Source organism: Monodon monoceros, unplaced genomic scaffold, assembly GCF_005190385.1.
Source record: "Monodon monoceros isolate NGI ecotype Baffin Bay Population unplaced genomic scaffold, NGI_Narwhal_1 Super_Scaffold_12, whole genome shotgun sequence".
Lineage (NCBI taxonomy): Eukaryota > Metazoa > Chordata > Mammalia > Artiodactyla > Monodontidae > Monodon > Monodon monoceros.
In genome coordinates, this window is record NW_021703768.1 from 66,439,351 (window position 1) to 66,460,071 (window position 20,721).

At 35.7% G+C, this 20,721-nt stretch overlaps 1 protein-coding gene across 4 annotated transcripts in view; it reads left to right on the forward strand.

Annotated features, from left to right (window-relative positions):
* The window catches only part of XRCC4 (X-ray repair cross complementing 4), a 268,609-nt gene that overhangs the window by 148,452 nt on the left and 99,436 nt on the right, over positions 1-20,721 (forward strand). The window contains exon 7 of one of the 4 annotated variants that reach the window (XM_029217659.1): positions 19,301-19,371. The exons of the other annotated variants lie outside the window; for them this stretch is intronic. Coding sequence (XP_029073492.1) covers positions 19,301-19,371 — 71 coding nt within the window. The remainder of the gene's footprint in view (positions 1-19,300; positions 19,372-20,721) is intronic. 4 annotated transcript variants of the gene reach the window in all.

The following is a 20,721-nucleotide window of genomic DNA, read 5'->3' on the forward strand; positions in this document are numbered from 1 at the left end:
TCTCTCTCTCTCTCTCTCTCTCTCTCTCTCTCTCTCTCTCTCTCTCTTCCCCGCCACCTTTATATATTGTTTCCATTCAAAATCAAACTTATCTTTAAAGTCTGAGATGTTGTATTCGAGTAATAGTCTAGAAGTAGCAGTAGTTGGTAAGTGTTCTGGTTATACACTTGTCTTCGAGGGATAAGAATGATGTTTTAAGGGATGTAGTGTCATTAAATTTGTTTTGCAATGATGAGAAGGTTGAGTGAATGTTCCAGCAAAAAATGAAAATATATTCGGGAGTGTATTGGTTTGCTAGGGTTGCCATAGCAAGCCTGGTGGCTTAAACAACAGAAATTTATTTTCTTATATTTCTGGAGGCTGGAAGCCCCAGATCAAGGTGTCGTCAGGTTTAGTTTCTACTCTCTTGTTTGCAGGTGGCTTCCTTCTCGCTGTGTCCTCATGTGGGCTTTTTTCTATGTGTGCGTATCCCTGGTGTCTCTCTTCTTGTAAGGACAACAGTCATTTTGTATTAGGGCCACTCATACAATCTCACTTAACCTTAATTACCTCTTTAAATGCTGATCTCTAAAATCAGTAGCATTCTGAGACGTATTGGGGATTAGGGCTCTAAAAATATGGATTTGGGGGGACACAATTCAGTACATAACAAGGAGTTTCTTATCATGAAAAAAAGGTAATCTCTTGCACATAGTTATCTGGATTGTGGATCAATTTAATGAAAATGAGAGCTAGCAAAGAGATATTGACAGATAGAGCATTGATCCTGAATACTGATGTCAGCAGGATAAGGGAGGCAATAGGTTAGGAAATTGGAAGCACATTTTAATGATGCGGAGAAAGGAAGGACAAGACAGGAAGATGTGCTAAATTTGTTAGCCTAACCAGCCTCCCTAGATGCAAGCATAAAGTTGATGTTCAGAGCTCTGCAAAGCTTACATCTTGCTTCATGCCAGACACTGAGAAAGTCTAAATTAATAGAGCAGGGAGAAAGTGATAGTAGGGATGTGGCAGATGAAGGCAGGCTCTCAGAGTGTATCTTTTTGAGATAATACCTAAAGTTAAAATGTTTGGAATATGGGTGTAATTTGAAGATATTATTTTTCTAAAATTCCAAAGATTGTACTATTTTACGATGGTGAATATAGTAGAAAACTGAATATAACTCTCCTCATCATGTACTTTAAGTATTAGTTATTTCTTCCTTATTATGGATTAAATTTTCCTATTGTACATGTTTAGTAATTTTTTTTTATTATATACTAGGCACTGCGATCTTTATGTTGTTGGGAGTCTAGAATCTGTTGTCTTCCTTTAAAGAGTGTTGAGTTTTGTTCTGGCAGGCAGTTAATTTTCTGGCAAACAAGTTTGACCCTTCTCTTTTCTTTTTAAGCTTTCCTAAGGTGGGTTTAAACATTTCGGGAGTATCGTTGAATGCTCAGCATTTTCAGTGTGGTGTTTTACTCTGCCTGTCAGAAGTTCTACATCTCTCAGTATATGTTTAACATCTGGAGTATCTATTCAGCTCACAGCTTTGGCTCATCAGCTATTTTCTGCTGGGCCTCAACAGTCTTGCTGTCTGCACTTGCAGCTTGTTATTCATCCAATAACTTAAGGTGACCCTTGTGGGGGCTCATTTTTGGGGCAGTTATTTCTTTTTCAGTACCCAGCCCCACAGTTTCCAACTATTTAAATGACACCAGACTCTGATTTCTGCCAATTCAGTTGAGTGAAATCATTATGCCCGGCTTGAGTTCCATCTACCTCCCTGTGCTGCGGCCTGGAAAGTGCCACCAGTCAGAAAGACAGAGTGGTCCTGGGCTCACCTCTTGTATTTCCCTTTTTTCTGGAAGGATAGTCCTGCATTAACTACTGTCCAATATGGAAACCAATTATTTCTTTCTAAGGAATTGAAAACACCTTTAACCTGAGTTATGATAAAATTAAATTCAGCTTTGTAGAGGTTATTTTTTTGCTGAGGTCAGTTTCATATATTAATACTAATATTACTGCTGTGTTGAAGAAGTTAAACATGGCTATATGTTAGCAACATATCAAAGATAAATCACACCAGTTTGAAACATTAATGTAAACCACTTTATAGGAACCCCATCCTGAGAAGGAGCAGCATGTAAAAATCACTTGTGTTGAGAGAAGTGTTCTGAGAATGGTTCTACTAAAGAAAGTTTGTTTTCTTAGCTTTTGATGTCCTTGGGTAACAAAGTCAACATTCTTCTGTATTTAATGAAAATAGGTTTGGAAATAGCAACAGGTGTTTTGGTAATAAAAAACTATTCATGGCTTAAATCATTAGGGTGCCCTGTTTTCTTTATTATAATTACTGAAACAAGAGATTTTGAAATTAAACTGTTGCCGTGTAGACTTGAAGAAGGGAGTCTAGGAAGTGACCTTATTGATCTTTGGACCTATCATGTTTAGTATAACAACTTAGAGTTAGTAGATTTTAAAATAATTTATTGTCCAAAAAACGTAAACAAAACAGAAACATGTAGCTACTAGACACCTAAGAATATCATTTGTATTGTCATCATAGAAATAACATATTAATAAATATAAAATAAATAAGGAAAAGTTACACAAATTACTTTTTGAACGACTGTATAAGAGTTTTTTCATGAATGTCAAAATGTGCCAGTTTATTTAAATTTCCAATTTTAAAATGTTATGTGATATCTGTATTTAAAATGAATGATTATTTACCTTAAAATTACATGGATAGAATAAATAATTGTTTGAGAGATATTTAAAAATATTTCATGTGATCAGTGAAGAAAAACATATAAATTAATTTTAGATAGAGGTTCAATAAATATTTCCTTCTTGGTCTGTCTTCTCTCCCTCGCCATCGTTCTCCTCCATCCTCTCTTCACCCTTTCTGTTTCTCTCTCCCCCTCCCTGCTTTCTGACTTTATTTTAAAAATAAATACATAAATTTGGATCTAATATTATTGTGTGTTACTGTGATCTACTGAAAAAAAAAAAGCCTTGACGCCAGGTCAAGTCGCACTTTGGTGCGACTGATGAAAAGGCAGTCGAGGTGTCTGGTGTATAATGTATTGCTAGGAATAAGCCTGTTAAGATTTGTATAATTAAGCAGAGGCCTAGTAGGGAGCCAAAGTTTCATCATGAAGAGATGTATGATGGAGTAGGGAGGTCGATGAATGCGTTGTTAAGAATTTTTATTAGTGGGTGTGTTTTTCGGATGTTGGTCATTAAGGTTCTTGTAGTTGAATTACAACGAGGATTTTTCATGTCATTGGTCGTGGTTAGAGACCATGTGAGAATAATGATAATATATATTGTTTTTATTATGAGTGTTATTTTTGTAATTAGTCTTGTGGGAGTTTCTTCGAAACCTTCACCTATTTATGGGGGCTTAGGGTTGATTGTGGGTGGTGCTATAGGGTGTGGGATTGTTTTTAGTTTTGGGGGTTCGTTTTTAGGTTTAATGGTATTTTTAATTTATTTGGGGGGGATATTAGTTGTATTTGGTTATACAGCAGCTATGGCTACTGAGCAGTATCCTGAAGTTTGGGTTTCTAACAAAGTTGTGTTAGGGGGATTTCTTTTAGGTTTGATGATGGAGTTTTTAGTGGTGTTGTATGTTTTATGAGGTGAAAAAGTAAGCTTTGTGTTTGAGTTTAATGGGTTAGGGGATTGAGTTATTTATGATGTAGGAGATTCTGGGGTTTTTAGTGAGGAAACTATAGGGATTGCTGCTTTGTACAGTTATGGTACTTGGTTGGTTGTTGTTACTGGGTGATCATTGTTTATTGGTGTTGTGGTTATTATGGAGATTACTCGGGGTAATTAAATAATAGCAAGGTAAGAGTTATGGTGATGAGAAAGGATAAGAAGTATAATTTGATGAGGCCTTTTTGGTTTGAAGTTAGCAGGGAGGCCTTTAGTTGGATGGAGGCTGTGGTTTTTGGTAGGATGGTTTCTGTTCAGGTTAGGTCTAGCAGAGAGGTTGCGAGTTTTTGGCTTATTGTCAGAACTAGGTGAGGAGGTAGACGATGTATGATAGTGGGAAAATAACCTAGTAGGGTGGAGAAATTGGTAGTACTTGATGGGTGCGGGTATTTTAAGTTTTTTGAATGGGTGTTGATTTCGAATGCGAGGATAAAGCCTAGGATTGTTACTATAAGGGCTGTTAGTTTTAGGTGTAGAGGTATGGTCATTAAAGGGGTAGTTATTGGGGGTATGTTGTTAGAGAGGATGAATCCGGCGAAGATGCTTCCGATTAATAGGCGTTTGATGGGGTTGATTAGTAAAGGGTTAGTTTCATTAATGCTTATGAGAGGGGGGAAGCGAGGTTGTTCTAGTAGGGTAAGGAAAATAATGCGGGTGCTGTAAATAGCTGTTAGGGAGGTGGCGATTAGTGTTAGTAGTAGGGCTCAGGCGTTGGTATAAGACGAAGTGGCGGCTTCGATGATGAGGTCTTTAGAGTAAAATCCTGTGAGGAACGGTATTCCTGTTAGTGCGAGGCAGCCAGTGATAAGGGCGGTTGTGGTGAAGGGGAGAATTTTGTATAGTCCTCCTATTTTTCGAATGTCTTGCTCGTTGTTTAGGTTGTGGATGATGGAGCCAGAACATAGGAATAATATAGCTTTGAAAAAAGCATGTGTACAGATGTGTAGGAATGCTAGGTGAGGTTGGTTGAGGCCGATGGTTACTATTATCAGGCCGAGTTGGCTGGAGGTGGAGAAAGCAATAATTTTTTTGATATCATTTTGGGTTAGAGCACAGATAGCTGTGAATAGGGTGGTGAGGGCGCCTAGAGAAAGTACTATTGTTTGAATAGGTTTATTGTTTTCTATTAGGGGATAGAATCGGATAAGTAGGAAAATTCCTGCTACAACTATTGTGCTTGAGTGAAGTAGGGCTGATACTGGAGTGGGGCCTTCTATTGCTGAGGGTAGTCAGGGGTGTAATCCAAATTGGGCTGATTTTCCAGCTGCAGCTAGTGTGAGTCCTATGAGGGGGATGTTTGGGGAGTTTTGGTTGAGCATAAAGATTTGTTGTAGGTCTCATGCGTTTGTGTTAGACAAGAATCAGGCTATAGATAGAAGGAATCCGATATCTCCAATGCGGTTATATAGGATTGCTTGGAGGGCGGCTGTGTTGGCGTCTGACCGTCCGAATCATCAGCCAATTAATAGGAAAGATATGATTCCTACTCCTTCTCACCCAATAAATAATTGGAAAAGGTTGTTGGCTGTGGTGAGAATAAGCATAGTAATAAGGAAAATAAGTAAGTATTTGAAGAACTGGTTAATGTTAGGATCCGAGTGTATATATCAGATTGAGAATTCTATGATGGATCATGTAATAAACAATGCTACGGGTATGAATATAAGTGAGAAGTAGTCTATTTTAAAGCTGAGAGATAGTTTAAGGGTGTGGATGGTAATTCAGTGTCAGTTTGAAATGAGTGTTTCTTGGTTTGTGTGGATGAATATTGTTGTGGGAATTAGGCCGGTGATAAAGGCAAGCAAGGTTATGTTTTTTACATAATGTTGGTATTTGTTGTTTTTATAGAAATTTGTGCTAGATGCTATAATAGGGGTAGTTAGTATAAGTAGTGTGAGTAGGGTGGAAGAAGTGAATAGGTTTATTACTTTTATTTGGAGTTGCACCAATTTTTTGGTTCCTAAGACCAATGGATAACTGTTATCCTTTAAAAGTTTGAAAAAGCCACATTATTAGGTGGGGGGCATGAATTAGCAGTTCTTGCAACACTTTTTCGTTAAGTAAGAAGTTTTGTCTCCTGTTTTTAGCTTCACGGGCTAATGTTCTTTTTAAACTATACTTACAGTAAAGGAGTCCTAGGATGATCTTAGGGTTTAGTGATAGGAGTAGTAGGGGGATAATGTGCAGGGCTATTAAGGTGTGCTCTCGTGTAAAGGAGGGGGTAAGGTTATTGATGTGATGTGTATGTTTGCCGCGTTGCGTTATGATTAGTTTATATAAGGAGTAGAGGGCTGTAATTAGGATGTTTATTGCTATGAGGATGATGGTGAGGTTTGATCATGAGAAAGTTGATGTAATTACGAGTAGTTCTCCAATCAGGTTGATGGTAGGGGGTAGGGCGAGGTTCGCTAGACATGCTAGTAGTCATCAGGTAGCTATTAGTGGGAGAAAGATTTGTAGGCCTCGTGCTAGGATTATGGTTCGGCTGTGGGTTCGTTCGTAGTTTGAATTTGCTAGACAGAATAATATAGAGGATGTAAGACCGTGGGCGATTATTAGGGCAGTGGCTCCTATGTAGCTTCAAGGTGTTTGGATGAGGGCGGCTGTGATGACGAGTGCTATATGGCTGACTGAGGAGTATGCGATTAGTGATTTTAGGTCTGTTTGGCGTAAACAGATGGAGCTGGTTATAATTATTCCTCATAGGGATAGTACAAGGAAGGGGTAGGCTATGTGTTCTGTTATGGGGTTAAGAATTGATGTAATTCGTAGTATGCCATAGCCTCCGAGTTTTAATAATACGGCTGCAAGTACTATTGAGCCTGCAAAAGGGGCTTCTACATGTGCTTTAGGCAATCAGAGATGTAGACCATATAGAGGTATTTTTACTAGGAAAGCTATCATGTAGGCTAGTCATATGAGGGTGTTAGATCAGGAAATAGGTAGTGGTTGGGCTCAGTATTGTAATAGTAGGAAGTTTAGGGAGCCTAGTGTATTTTGTAGGTATGTTAATGCCACTAGTAATGGAAGAGATCCTATGAGTGTGTAGAATAGGAAGTAGAGTCCTGCATTGAGTCGTTCTGGTTGGTTGCCTCAGCGGGTGATGATGATGAGGGTGGGGATTAGTGTAGATTCAAATGTGATGTAAAACATAATTAGTTCTATGGCGGTGAAGGTTATGATTAAAAGGATTTGTAATATGATTAGTATTGTGATGTAGAGTTTTTTTCGGGTAAGTGGTTCTTTTATAAGGTGTGATTGACTTGCTATTAGTATTAATGGTAGAAGTCATATTGTTAGTATTAAGAGTGGTGTAGAAAGGGAATCAGAGAAAAACGTTAAAGAGTAGTTAAGACTGTTATCGTTAAATTGGTTGAGTAGGAGCAGGCTTGTAAAGCTGATTAGTAAGCTGTGGGTTGTGGTGTTAATTCAGATGAAGTTGTTTTTTGATAGTCAAGTTAAGGGTATTAGTATAATAGTAGGGATAATGAATTTTAGCATTGGAGGAGGTTGAGATTTTGTACATAGTCGGTACCATATGTGTTGGAGATTATAACTAGTAAGGCCAGTCCGATAGCTGCTTCACAGGCTGCGAATACTAAGAGGATGGTTGGTATTATGTTGGCCAGGGTGAAGTGTGAGTTTAAGATTGTGAGGGTTGCTAAAATGAACAATGATAATACTATGCCTTCTAAGCATAGTAATGCGGATATTAGGTGGGATCGATATATTAGTAAGCCCGTGAGAGATATAGTAAAGGCTATTAGAATGTTAATATGGACTAAGGACATTTGGTACTTGTGAATTTAAATCACAGTCTAGTGGGTCGAAATCACTCATTTTATTTTAAACTAAGTGCCATATTTGTCTCATTCTAGGCCCTTTTGGGTTCATTCATAGGCCAGGCTAGCTGCTAGTAGGGAGATTAAGAATAAGGTCATGGGGAGTATGTTTGTTAGGTTATTTGTTTGAATTGCTCAGGGTAAGGGGAGTAGGAGGGCAATTTCTAGGTCGAAGAGGAGAAAAGTGATTGCTACTAGGAAGAATTTTATGGAGAAGGGTAGGCGAGCGGATCCTATAGGGTCAAAGCCACATTCGTAAGGGCTAGTTTTTTCTGCATAAGTGTTTAGCTGGGGGAGTCAAAAGGCGATAAGTATGAGTAGTAAGGCTAGGGTTGTATTTGTCAGTAATGTTAGTAGAAAGTTTATTGTTCTTTTTCGGGGTATACCGAAACTAACTGATTGGAAGTCAGTTGTACTTGTTAATACTAAAAGGACTATGAACCTCATCAATAGATGGAGACATAGAGGAATAATCATACGACGTCTACGAAGTGTCAATATCAAGCAGCGGCTTCGAAGCCGAAGTGGTGATTTGATGTGAAGTGGAATGTTAATTGGCGCATGAAACAGACAATGAGGAAGGTGGATCCGATGATGACATGTAATCCATGGAAGCCTGTGGCTACAAAGAATGTAGATCCATAGACTCCATCTGAGATTGTGAATGGGGCTTCATAGTATTCTGATGCTTGAAGTAGGGTGAAATAGAGGCCGAGTATGATTGTGATGAGAAGGGCTTGGAGTGTATGTTTGAGGTTACCTTCTATGAGACTATGGTGGGCTCAAGTAATAGATACACCGGAGGCTAATAATACAGAGGTGTTAAGAAGCAGAACTTCTAGTGGATTTAAGGGCTGGATGCCTGTTGGTGGTCAGGAACCACCTAATTCAGGGGTAGGGGCGAGGCTTGAGTGGTAAAAGGCTCAGAAGAAGCCTGTAAAAAATAGGACTTCTGATAGGATGAATAAGATTATACCATATCGAAGTCCTTTTTGAACGGTTGGTGTGTGGTGACCCTGGAAAGTGCTTTCTCGGATAACATCTTGTCATCATTGGTATATTGTTAGGGTGTTTGTTAATAGGCTTAGGGTTAGTAGAATTATTGAGTTGAAATGGAATCATATGATTAGGCCTGATGTTATAAGAAATGCTGAGAGAGCTCCTGTAAGGGGCCAAGGGCTAGGGTTTACTATGTGGTAAGAGTGGGTTTGGTGGGTCATTATGTATTGTCTTGCAGGTATAGGCTCACTAGTAAGGTGAATACGTAGGCTTGGATTAGGGCCACAGCGAATTCGAGAATAACTAATAAAGTAAGGATGGTGAATGTGATGAGGGCTGTGAATAAACTGATATTTACTAGTGCAAGGGTTGCGCTTCCAATTAGATGTAGTAATAGGTGACCTGCTGTGATGTTGGCTGTTAGTCGTACCGCTAGGGCTAAAGGTTGAATAAATAGACTGATAGTTTCAATTATCACTAGTATAGGGATTAAGAAGGTGGGGGTGCCTAGTGGTAAAAGATGGGCTAGGGATATTTTTGTCTTGTTGCGGAAACCTGTAACGACAGTGCCGGCTCATAGGGGGATAGCCATGCCTTAGTTTATTGAGAGTTGAGCGGTAGGTGTGAATGAGTGGGGTACTATTCCAAGAAGATTTGTGGAAGCAATAAATAAGAAAAGTGAAATGAATATAAGGGATCAGGTTCGTCCTTTGGGGTTATGTGTAATTATTAGTTGTTTTGATGTGAGTTTGGTTAGTCATTGCTGGATAGTGACCATACGGTTGTTAATTAATCGATTTGGTGTTGGGAATAGTATTGTGGGAAATATAATAATTAGAGTAGTGATAGGAATACCTAGTACTATTGGGATTGTGAAAGGGGTAAATAGATTTTCGTTCATGTGTAGTTTCAAGGGGTTTGTTGTTTTTGTAATTTGGTAAGTGTTGGTTTGGGGGAAGGGGAGTAGAAATGTTTTGAGATTTTTAGTTGAAGTAGTGCGAAGAGGGTGAAAATCATGGAGAGAATGGTAAGAAGTCATGTGGATGTATCTAGTTGTGGCATGTCATTAAGGGGAGTGTATAGCTCTCAATCTTTAACTTAAAAGGTTAACGCTAGTTTAGCTTCTTAATGAGATTATAATATGGATGTAGATCATTTTTCAAAGTTCTCTAAGGGTACTAATTCGAGAACGATTGGCATAAAGCTGTGGTTTGAGCCGCAAATTTCTGAACATTGTCCATAGAATAGGCCAGGTCGTGTTGACATAAGGGTTGTTTGGTTCAGACGTCCAGGAATTGCATCTGTTTTTAAGCCCAGAGAAGGGACAGCTCATGAGTGTAGCACGTCTTCTGAGGAAACTAGTATTCGGATTGTTATTTGTATGGGTAGAACCATTCGATTATCTACTTCTAGCAATCGTAGTTCTCCTGGTTTTAGGTCTGAGGTTGGAATTATGTAGGAGTCAAAGTTTAGGTCTTCGTAGTCAGTATATTCATAGCTTCAGTATCATTGATGTCTCCCAAAGTGGTGAGATAGTGATCTGGGTAATCAGGCAGAGGTTCCAGTTACTTCCCTGAGAGATAACATTTGCATTTTGCCAGTGTATCTGGATAATTGCCTCTAAAGCCTGATTTTCTGTAACTGTAGAGGCATGGCATGAGGGTGTGTTCATACCATCCTATTTCCCAACTTTGATACTTTATGATTGAATTGCTTATTTTTCCTTATTTGTGTTCTTTCTACTTCCCTAAATTCAGGATTCAAGGCAATTGTTTTGAGTGTCATGATGGGCTTGACATCTATGTTGTTACACTGGCAGCCAAGGTCCAGCTCTTGGCAGGTCTTAAATCCTGCATGATTATAGTGGGAAGCAGCAGCATAGCGCAGGGAGATCAGCTCATTGCTTTGCGATGACCTAGAGGGGTGGGTTAGGGAAGGTGGGAGCGAGGCTCAAGAGGGAGGGGATATGGGGATATATGTATGCATATGACTGATTCACTTTGTTGTACAACAGAAACTAACACAGTATTGTGAAGCAATTATACTCCAATAAAGATCTATTAAAAAATAATAGTAAAAAATAAAAGTTTTGACAACATTCAATATGAATGCACTTTAAAAAAAAGAGAAAACTTTAAACCTTACAGAATTTCTAGTTGCTGCTTAAACCATTTAAAAAATGTACCAACTGTTAAGAAAGGAAGGTGATTTTTTTTTTATCTCTATTTTCTATTCCATTGTTGTTCCTAGATTATTATCCCTTATGGGTAGAGATTGTGTCTATTAATTTTTTCTAAGGGCAATTTTATAAAAGGCTGGTATCTATTTAATGCATGGTTTTCATGACATATATATTTAACTAATGATCTATATTAGTTTACCCATAAAGAACAATTACAGGAGTCTGTATACTGGCTCAGCCATTTACTTTGTGATCTTGGGTACTTAATGTCTCTTGAGTGATTTCTCATATGGAATATAAAGATGATAATAGTGCTTATCTCATAGAGTTGTTGAGATTCAATGAGTTAATCTAAATGAAACACTAGAATAATGTAGCTAGGTATTTGCCATTATTATTAGAATAACAGCTAATTTATTCATATGCTAATATGTCTTAAAGTCTTACTGTTATCAGTGTTCTATGTAAGCAATCGTAGATCCTATGTGCTTCCTTATATAAACAGTAAATGCAAAGTATATGCATTCTGCTATGATCACAATGTTTGTCCCCCCCAAATTCATATGTTGAAATTCTAATGCCCAATGTTTGGAAGTGAGAGCTTTGGGAATTGATTAAGTCATGAGGGTGAAGTCTTCATGAATGGGATTAGTGCCCTTATAAAAGAGGTCCAAGAAAACCCCCTTGCCCCTTCTACCATGTGAAGAAGGAGAAAAAAATCAATATGCAACCCAGAAGAGGGCCTTCACCAGAATCTGACCAATCTTGCAAAATCAGAATTTAGAGGCAATTATTCAGATACACTGGCAAAATGCAATCTTCACCAATCTGACTAGCCTCCAGAACTGTGTGAAATAAATCTGTTGTTATGAGCTACCCAGTTTGTCATACTTTGTTATAGCAGCCCTAACAGACTAAGATACATTCCCATTTTCTTACATTATATTATTTTGTTTCTGTTTGATTAAAAACAATAATGCATTTTCATTTAATAGTCTTATTAGAATTTAGAAATGTGACCTTTCAAAGTTGGTTTTCTATTTTTGAAAGTATTTATTGCAGTATATTTAAATGTTAGTACACAAAGTGACCTAGACTTAGAAATTAGATCACTTAGAACACAATGATCTAGTCTAACCCAATAATTTTTGAGCTTAGGAAATTTAGGACTAGTGGAGTTATTTTTTAAAATTTCACTATTAGATGGTGTCTTAGCTGAGGATTAAACTGTGATCTCCTAATTCACATCTAGTGTACTTTTAACTACTCTGTGCTGATATTATAGGGCTCAAAAAAGGGGGAGAAGGTCTTTGCTGTCCGAATATTTGAACAGAAATATATTTCAAATTGTCTAAGACATCTGATTTGGATGATAAAGTTTGTGGGTATGTGTCTTTCTCCTGCCTGGTAACTACTCTCTGTGTCACTACCCTTCTAATAGCTCACAGATTACCATACATATCTAAGAAAGAATTGTATATTGTGAGCGAAGAAACACATGCCTAATTGCTTTTGCTGTGTAAAAATATACTCTTTTTAAGATGTGAAATATTTATGAATTGACAATAACAAATCTGCTAGAAGATTTAAAGCACTCGAACTTTGGTTCTTTGACTCTACTCTGAAGTTATCATTGGTAACTGGTATTTGAGTTACTCATCATTAACACTATTGTGCTAATGGATTAACACCTGTTGAAACTTTTCAAAAACATAAGTAATAACCTATGACTTATTGCATCAGAATTTTTAACAGGTGAGGGCTGGGGTTTTACATTTTTTACGTGCTGAGGATTATAAAATGCACCTCCTGTTGAGAGCTACTGCTATAAAAGATAGTTTTGGTGGTTATGGGAAACGATTTAAAAAAACCCACCACCTAAAGAAAGTATGGTCCCTAGGTAATCTTTTATACTATTGCTACACCTGTATAGGAATCTTCCAATAATATCATTCCAAATATGTTGTAAAGAACACCAGTTCCTCAATATGTTAATAGGTTTTAGTAGGGAAGTTGGGGACATAGTCTATAAAGTTTTAGAATTACAAGTTTCAGAAAACACAAGCTTCATATGTTTAAGATCTTCAGAATGTTAAAATAGAGTTGTTTCCCAATTCATTTATGGATTCTTTTATGGTGGACTCTTTTGTATGTTCTACATACCAGAAAAACATAAAACAAAAAAGCGTGGGAATATTCAGACTTAAAACTACATTAATTCTGAGAAATATTCCCACCAGAGGGATGACTGTGGGCAGGGGGACACATTAAGGTTACTGAATAAAAAATGTTGACATTTTCTCTCTATTAATACCAACTTAATTTGCCTACTTCTGAGTAATTATTTGACTCTTTTCAGTCATGATGAATCAGGATGGAACTCAAAACCTTACCCTTGCCATTCCTGTTTCTGCTGAATCTGTACTCATCCTGAAAAATCATTCTTATACAATACTCTAAGATACTTTTACTAAACTATTAGAATTGGCATTAAAGATGATATCCGAAAAAAGTATTTTTTTTTATGTTTCTGTTGAATCAGTACCTGAACCAGAAGTTTAAACAACCATTTTGTGCTGAGTCCACTCTAAGACAGTAACATCAGCTTTTACTCAAATGATTTATGAACTCATTAAATTTACCTTTTTTTCCTCTGCTCTTTGAATTGGTAAAATAAATCCAATGGCAATTATTTAGACAGTGAGTTTAAATCTCTTTGTATAGTCATCTACAATAATCATGTGACCAACAAGAAATGTGTTACTGTCCATTGAATACTCATTCTTGAAAGTCTCCATCTTTTTCACCCTCGTGTTTCTATATTTTCTCTATCAAGTTATTTGTCTAAGTTTCTGCCCAGTTATTTTTTTTTATCTTTGGCCTTGGTTAGGCATAATACTTCTCACTTTTATTTAGGGCATTTACAGTTTTTGGTTTTCTAATTTATGTATAATCTATATGTATTTATATAGATATGGATCCATTTATCTATCTGAATAAACACCAACACAAATACAGACTTTTTTTCTGCTTCTGTACTTTCCTGGCTGTGTTTTGGTAACTTCCCTCTGTAACTGTGTTTCTTGGCTAAGATGTCTGGTAACCATTATTTACAAATAATATACTCTTTTGTACAAGGTTAGAATATTCTCCACAAGGGCATTAAATGCCAACCGTAGTTTAATGTATTAGGTTTTGAATTCAGTGTTTGCTTTATAATGAATATTACAGGCTTTTTTTTCAGAAGTTATGTTTATGGATAAACAAATCAGTCAAACTTTTGTTATTTTTTAAAATTATTTTTATTGGAGTATAGTTGATTTACAATGCTGTGTTAGTTTCAGGTGTATGGAAAAGTGAATCAGTTATGCATATATCCACTCTTTTTTAGATTCTTTTCCCATATAGCACAGGGAACTCTACTCAATATTCTGTAATGGCTTATTTTGCTATCTTTGTTTATCTTTAACTACAAAAGGTTTGCTCTCTTTTAGAGTCTATTTATAAAATCTTCAGTATTTTCCTTGGTGATATTTTCATTCAACAATGATACTTTGAGCACCTACAACATACCAGGCAACATGATGAACTATTTTCCTAAATGTCAATTTATTATGGATTAATTATAAACATAAAAAATGTGGGGATACACAGCATTTACATCATTGGAAAGACATCACTTATATTGGTAGTTTTATCATTGTTTTCATTTTATACAAAATTACAATGCCTAAAAATTTCTAGCTCTTCATAGTAACAGTTTGTCCATTTTCATTTTTGACTAAACATTATGGTAAGTGCATCTGTGCAAAAGCTTGTTTTATGAATTTCAGGGAGAGTAAGACGCATAACTCTGTGAGGCACACTATGGTATGATGTCCCTACTTCCCATTTCATGATTAAAATACCTTGAGAGATTGAAATTTGGACTAGTCGTTTATGAATTATAGTGAAGTAGCATCATATATATACTTAATTTAACCTTATTTAACTAAATTTTCTAGATAAATATAGATTTTACAAATGAAGAAAATCACATTTTTAAATAGTTCGGCTGCCTGCCTGCTATTCTACTTAACAAGTATATGTCTACAGTAGTGGATATAATTAAGCCTGACAAGAGTAAATACCATTGTGAAAAACCTAGGAACAAGTATGACTAACTTTAAAGTTTGGGGCTATTGACAAGGAAACGGTAATTACTGATTTAGGTAGCCAAGCAAATAAGGTGATAATGTGACCCAGGAAAGAAAACAATGAAAAATTAATTTGGAACCATAAAGAAATCTGAATAAGGAAGCATCAGAGGAACTGATACATCTTTCACAGAAGGTTAAGATAATGACATTAAACTAGAATAACTAGGAATTGAATCTTTCTGTATTGATGATGTGTTTAGATTATTGCAAACCTGGGGTAATTTTCTTTCTGAATGTAATTTCTCTATGGAACTATGTACTATGGTATTCATTAAGTAGTTTTGCATGAACATTACCATACAGAGTTATATATACTGTGTGTTATTGTACTTATTGGACAATTTAAGGAATTTTCAATGGTAGTTTTGCTTAATTGTGATTGTTTGCCTTATTCACTGACTTTACAATAAAATTTAACCCCACTTTATGTACTTCTCCTTAGGAAAACCCAAAACAGTTTTTCTCTATTTTCCTTCATCTGTGTCCTTAACCACTCTTCTATACTGCAGTGATAGAAGGAGTAAAACGTACTATGAAGGCACAGAGAAGGGATATCTAATTGACACTTCTAAGGCCTCCTGACAGAGTAATATCTTTACTGAGATATCAAGGATAGGTGTGAGTTAGCCAGTGGGTGGTAGATGGTGGAACACTATTCCTAGAAGAAGATCACATGTGCAGAATTCAGGAGTAGAGAGAGAGGTAGAATGGAACATCAAACAAAATTCAATAAGGCTGTAAAAGTAAGCTGAATCAGGAAAAGTAGGAGACAATAAAGTTTATTAGGAATTTTATCTTTGTCTTCAAGGCAGTAGAAGATTACATGACTTGATCAAATTTGTATTTTTAGAACAATTAATTCTCCTAGATGTTTTGTAGGGAATGAAGTGTAACTGCTTTGGCCATTTATAAGCTATAGCAATAATCTAGGTAAGAGATTATGGACGTACTGGGGATGCAGAGAATTATTAGACAATTTAAGAACTTTTTAGGAGGTGCTGATTGGATGTGTAAGATGAAGTTTTGGAAGGCATCAAGAATGATCGTTTGGCGGCTTCCCTGGTGGCGCAGTGGTTGAGAGTCCGCCTGCCGGTGCAGGGGACACGGGTTCGTGCCCCGGTCCGGGAAGATCCCACATGCCGTGGAGCGGCTGGTTCCGTGAGCCATGGCCGCTCAGCCTGCGCGTCCGGAGCCTGTGCTCTGCAGCGGGAGTGGCCACAACAGTAAGAAGCCCGCGTACCGCAAAAAAAAAAAAAAAAAAAAAAAAAAGAATGATCGTTTGGCTATTGGCAAGTTGTAGGGATAATGGCATTATGAGGCTTTGTCCTGAGACTGCACATTACTGAGCAACATGTTGAAAATGATTGCAAGACAAACTTCATAAACATGTGAAGAGTATACATTCTAACGTGAGGAGTATAGATTCATAATAAACTAATAAATTTCTGAAGTATTATTCTCGTTGTCAAATCAATGCCTAAAATATTTTTTGCTCTTATTTGTTTACTTTTGAGTATTAAGATGAAAGAATATACAAATTATTTGTTTAAAAATAAACACTTTACAGGGTTTTTATTGAAAAATTAAAGCTCCATAAGCATTATGAAACAGTGTAAAATGTTTGGAAATGAAATTTCTGAAGAAAAACTTTCTCATTTGGTTAAAACATTTAACCCCCAAACTAACTTAAAAGTGCTTCAAAATGGTCTGAAAGCACATTTCTTTTTCTTACCAAATAATATTAAGGTAATCATTTTTAAAAAGCATAACAACTTAAATTGTAGAATCAGGGCATTTTTTTTTCCACCGGAAATAACTATTTGGTCTAACTTCTCCACACCTGATTTTGTGGATTAAAAATAAAAACCTTCACAGAATTATTACGGGATTTACACTAAATCATTAAGACGTTGATTAACAGAGTCAGGTTTAGGATCCTTGTGAAGTATTTTGCTAATTCCGTGTAAACGTTATCTTAGTTATTTGACCATTTAGCACATATTTTTTCTTAATCCTTCTTAGTGAAAGTATTACTTTAATCACATTTGGTTTGAAAGATAGTTGGCATAACATGCCTAGCACCACAGATCTGGGGATCTCCCTTTTGAAAAGCATCCCACAGTTGTCAAGGGACACCTCAGAAATTTAACTTCATATTTGCTTCTTCATACAACTACTCCAAACTGGCTAAGTGATACCAGAGAGGCATTTACCTTATTGTAAAGGAGTTTAAATAAGTGCAAATAAGGCACTTTTTCTTAATGTATCAAAGTTATTCTAAATCTAAGATTAAGCAAATACTAGCAAAATGAAGTGGGAAAGTCTGTCATGTTACAGAAGCACAGTCAAGTTCTTCTTCTTACCCCTGTGAATATTCAAAGAAAGGGTTTGTGCTGCAGGTTAATGACTCTTACCTACCCCGTTCACCAGCAGAGGAAAAAGAGGTAAATTTAATGAGTTCATAAATCATTTGAGTAAAAGCTGATGTTATTGTCTTAGAGTGGACTCAGCACAAAATGTTTGTTTAAAACTTCTGGTTCAGGTACTGATTCAATAGAAACATAAAAAAAAAACCTTACTTTTTTTGGATATCAGCTTTGATGCTAACTCTAATAGTTTAGTAAAAATATCTTACGAGTATTGTATAAGAATGATTTTTCAGGATGAGTACAGATTCAGCAGAAACAGGAATGGCAAGGGTAAGGTTTTGAGTTCCATTCTGACTCATAATGACTGTAAAGAGTCAAATAATTACTCAGAAATAGGCAAATTAAGTTGGTATTAATAGAGAGAAAATGTCAACATTTTTTATTTTGACTTTCTAGTTACACTAGTGATCTTGTCCTAATTCTAACCAATTCACCTAGAGTCACTGAAGATAATATAACGGTAACACATTATTAAAATAGAAACAAACTGGAAGATTCCCTGTATCATTTCATTAGTTTTTGTATTTCACTTATTTTTGTCCATTTTTTTCAGTTATACTAGTTCAATAAAATCCTCTTGAAGCTATGTAAAATGTCCAGGTTTTATTAAAACTTGGCCAACATAAAAGAGGATGAAAATTTTAAAAAGCTTTAAATCTATTAAGAAAATGCTGGAAAAAAATGTCTTAAGTTGACAGAAGTCCATACCTGACTCATGTACAACAATGAAAGCTTTATGTTGGCTCCAAACATTGCATGATGTAGGTCATAGGCAGAGACCCCTTCATAAAGCTGGTGAAAGCTGAAAAATTGTGGTTTTGTTTTCTGAAAGCTTATTAACCATTAAAATGACTTTCCAGTGTTTGTTATTTTGATTCATAAAATAATATAAATTGAAGGCTAATGTTGCTCTTTCATAAACTGCTTTTCCCTACTAATATTTTTATTTTCTTAATGTTAACTGGACTGGCAGCAGCAGGCATAGCTAATTGATAGTGTAGTATTTTATGTAGATTTAAAATAATATTTTTAAAGTTATTATTAACTCTATTCGTATTTTAGAATTTATGCCTATCAACTAATATTTATTGAGGAATTATTATGTATTAGAGACCATGCTCGTCCGTCTTATACCAACAGTGAATTAGACAAGCTCAGCCCCTGCCTTCATGGAGTTTTATAAATATTAGATAAATTATTAAAAGTATGATGAAATCTACTAAGGATGTTGTGGGGACTTATGAAGGACTACCTATAAAGGTAATTTTACAGTTTCAGTTCAGATATGTTGTTCGAGTTCATTTTGGAACATCCTTAAAACTTAATTTTGAAACCCAGTCTTTTCTTATCAGGTTGCTCAGAGTAAGCTAGTCTTTTAATTTTCTCCTTTGGGAAACCTACTTCAGAGCTGGCTGATACTAACAATTATGCTTTCAAAAGAAATACCCATACAAGAAAAAAAAAACAACACCAAAAACCCGGAATAAGAAATCAAGTTATAATTGGTGTTTCATAATGAAAAAAGAGGAATTAACGCTTCACAGATTAATTTGGAAAAAATAGTAAAAGCCTGGAAAGTTCTGCCTACCTTAGAACTTTCAAGTCCGTGCCTTTATAATTGCTTGTGTAAGTTATGGTTTTCTTGCAAAAATAGTTGTGTCTTTCTGCCCTTCAATTATACACTTTTTGAGTACATGGTGATGGTGTCTTTGGGATAGTGCCTGACACATAGAAACTACTCAATAAATATTTGTTGAATAAGTGAAAGAATAAATGAATCCTTAAGATTTCAAGAACTGAGTTCATTTGATATTAGAATTCTTAGAAATATATTTTTAAGTGGATTGTTTTGTAGATATGGAACAAAACTTAGTATATTCAACTTATATTTTTTCTACACTGTGAACACTTCTGAAGCCTGTATTTTATCTTTAGTGGTCCACCCTGCCTCTGACATTGAAAGTATTGGATTTCCAAAGATGACCTTTTGGGTTACTCCAGTGTCAGTAAGTATTTGTCATTAAGTCTGACTCCCATCTGTGCTGGCTAAAAGAGGAGCCTGACTTTTGGAAAAGTGTATGCACATGGATGTGCACGCATACATACACTTTTAAGTGTTTAGTGCGATGTTAATTATCAGTTTATTTGGTGATTGCTAATAATAGGTTAGACCGTTGACCTTCCGTGTAAGATGGTCATCAGTTATTCAGGTTAGATTGTGAAAGCTGGGTAGAAACTGATTACAGATTTAGAAAAGGGCTGTTTGACGAACGGTGAGGGAAAAATAATGTTTGCTTGTTTGGTCAGATTAGAAATTTACTACCTCAAGATAAGTCACTTTAAGATACTGCTTATTGAAGTATGGTGTGACTAACCTTATCTAAGCTTTTTTTGCTTATCTTTATACCTGTCAGTAAGACAAACTACAGAGGCACATTGGTTGGTTATTTTCCTTGGTGAAAGAAAGAGTATGTTTTTTGAAGTTTCAGATTTACTTAGGGTAGTATTTTAAGCTTTGGATTTTGGTTTTTCCCCTCAATATTTTACATCTTTCAAAAGAAAACACAATGACTTATTGATTCTAACACTTAATAAACATTTATGAAATGAATAAAATAGGAAAAAACAGCCACAGCAGACTGGCTGATCTATATTCATAACAGATGATAGTTCTGTGACAGTTGGGTTATTTTGAATTTGGAAAACCATGAATTTATCTTAATTTTTTAAATTTAATTTTTATGTGCCTAAGAAGCTATAGAAGATAGCCTGACAGTTCTTCAGATTCACCTAAATGAATCTCAGTTTACAGGTGTTGAATTATAATGCTATATACCTGAAACTTATATAATAGAAAATAATAAACATTTAAAATTTAAAAAAAAATGAATCTCAGTTTGATCTTTTGTAAGGGCACACACATTTTGTTAATAATACTTATTGCTGATATCAAATATTTCTGAAAATGTCAAATATTTCTGACAATATCAAATATTTCTGACACTATGATTTATAAAACAGTTTATATTATCCCATGTAATCATGGTTAATATACATTTTTTCACAGAGGAACTTAGAGATTCTGTAATACATCAAAGGTAAATGGCAGAAATAAAGATCCCAACGCAGGTCTTCTGATTGGATTTTTCCCTATACTTCTTCTGAGGTCCATAAGTAAATAAGTTTTGATTAAAAAAATAAGATACACATTTCAAAATAAGAGTTCAAGTCATCACATTTCTCATGTATAACACTATTGGGTAATACATTAGGAATATAGCAAACTATAAGGCATGGCCTCTAGCTGTTGGGTGTTCATAATCTATTTGGGAAATAGGAGATATATATAAAAAGAA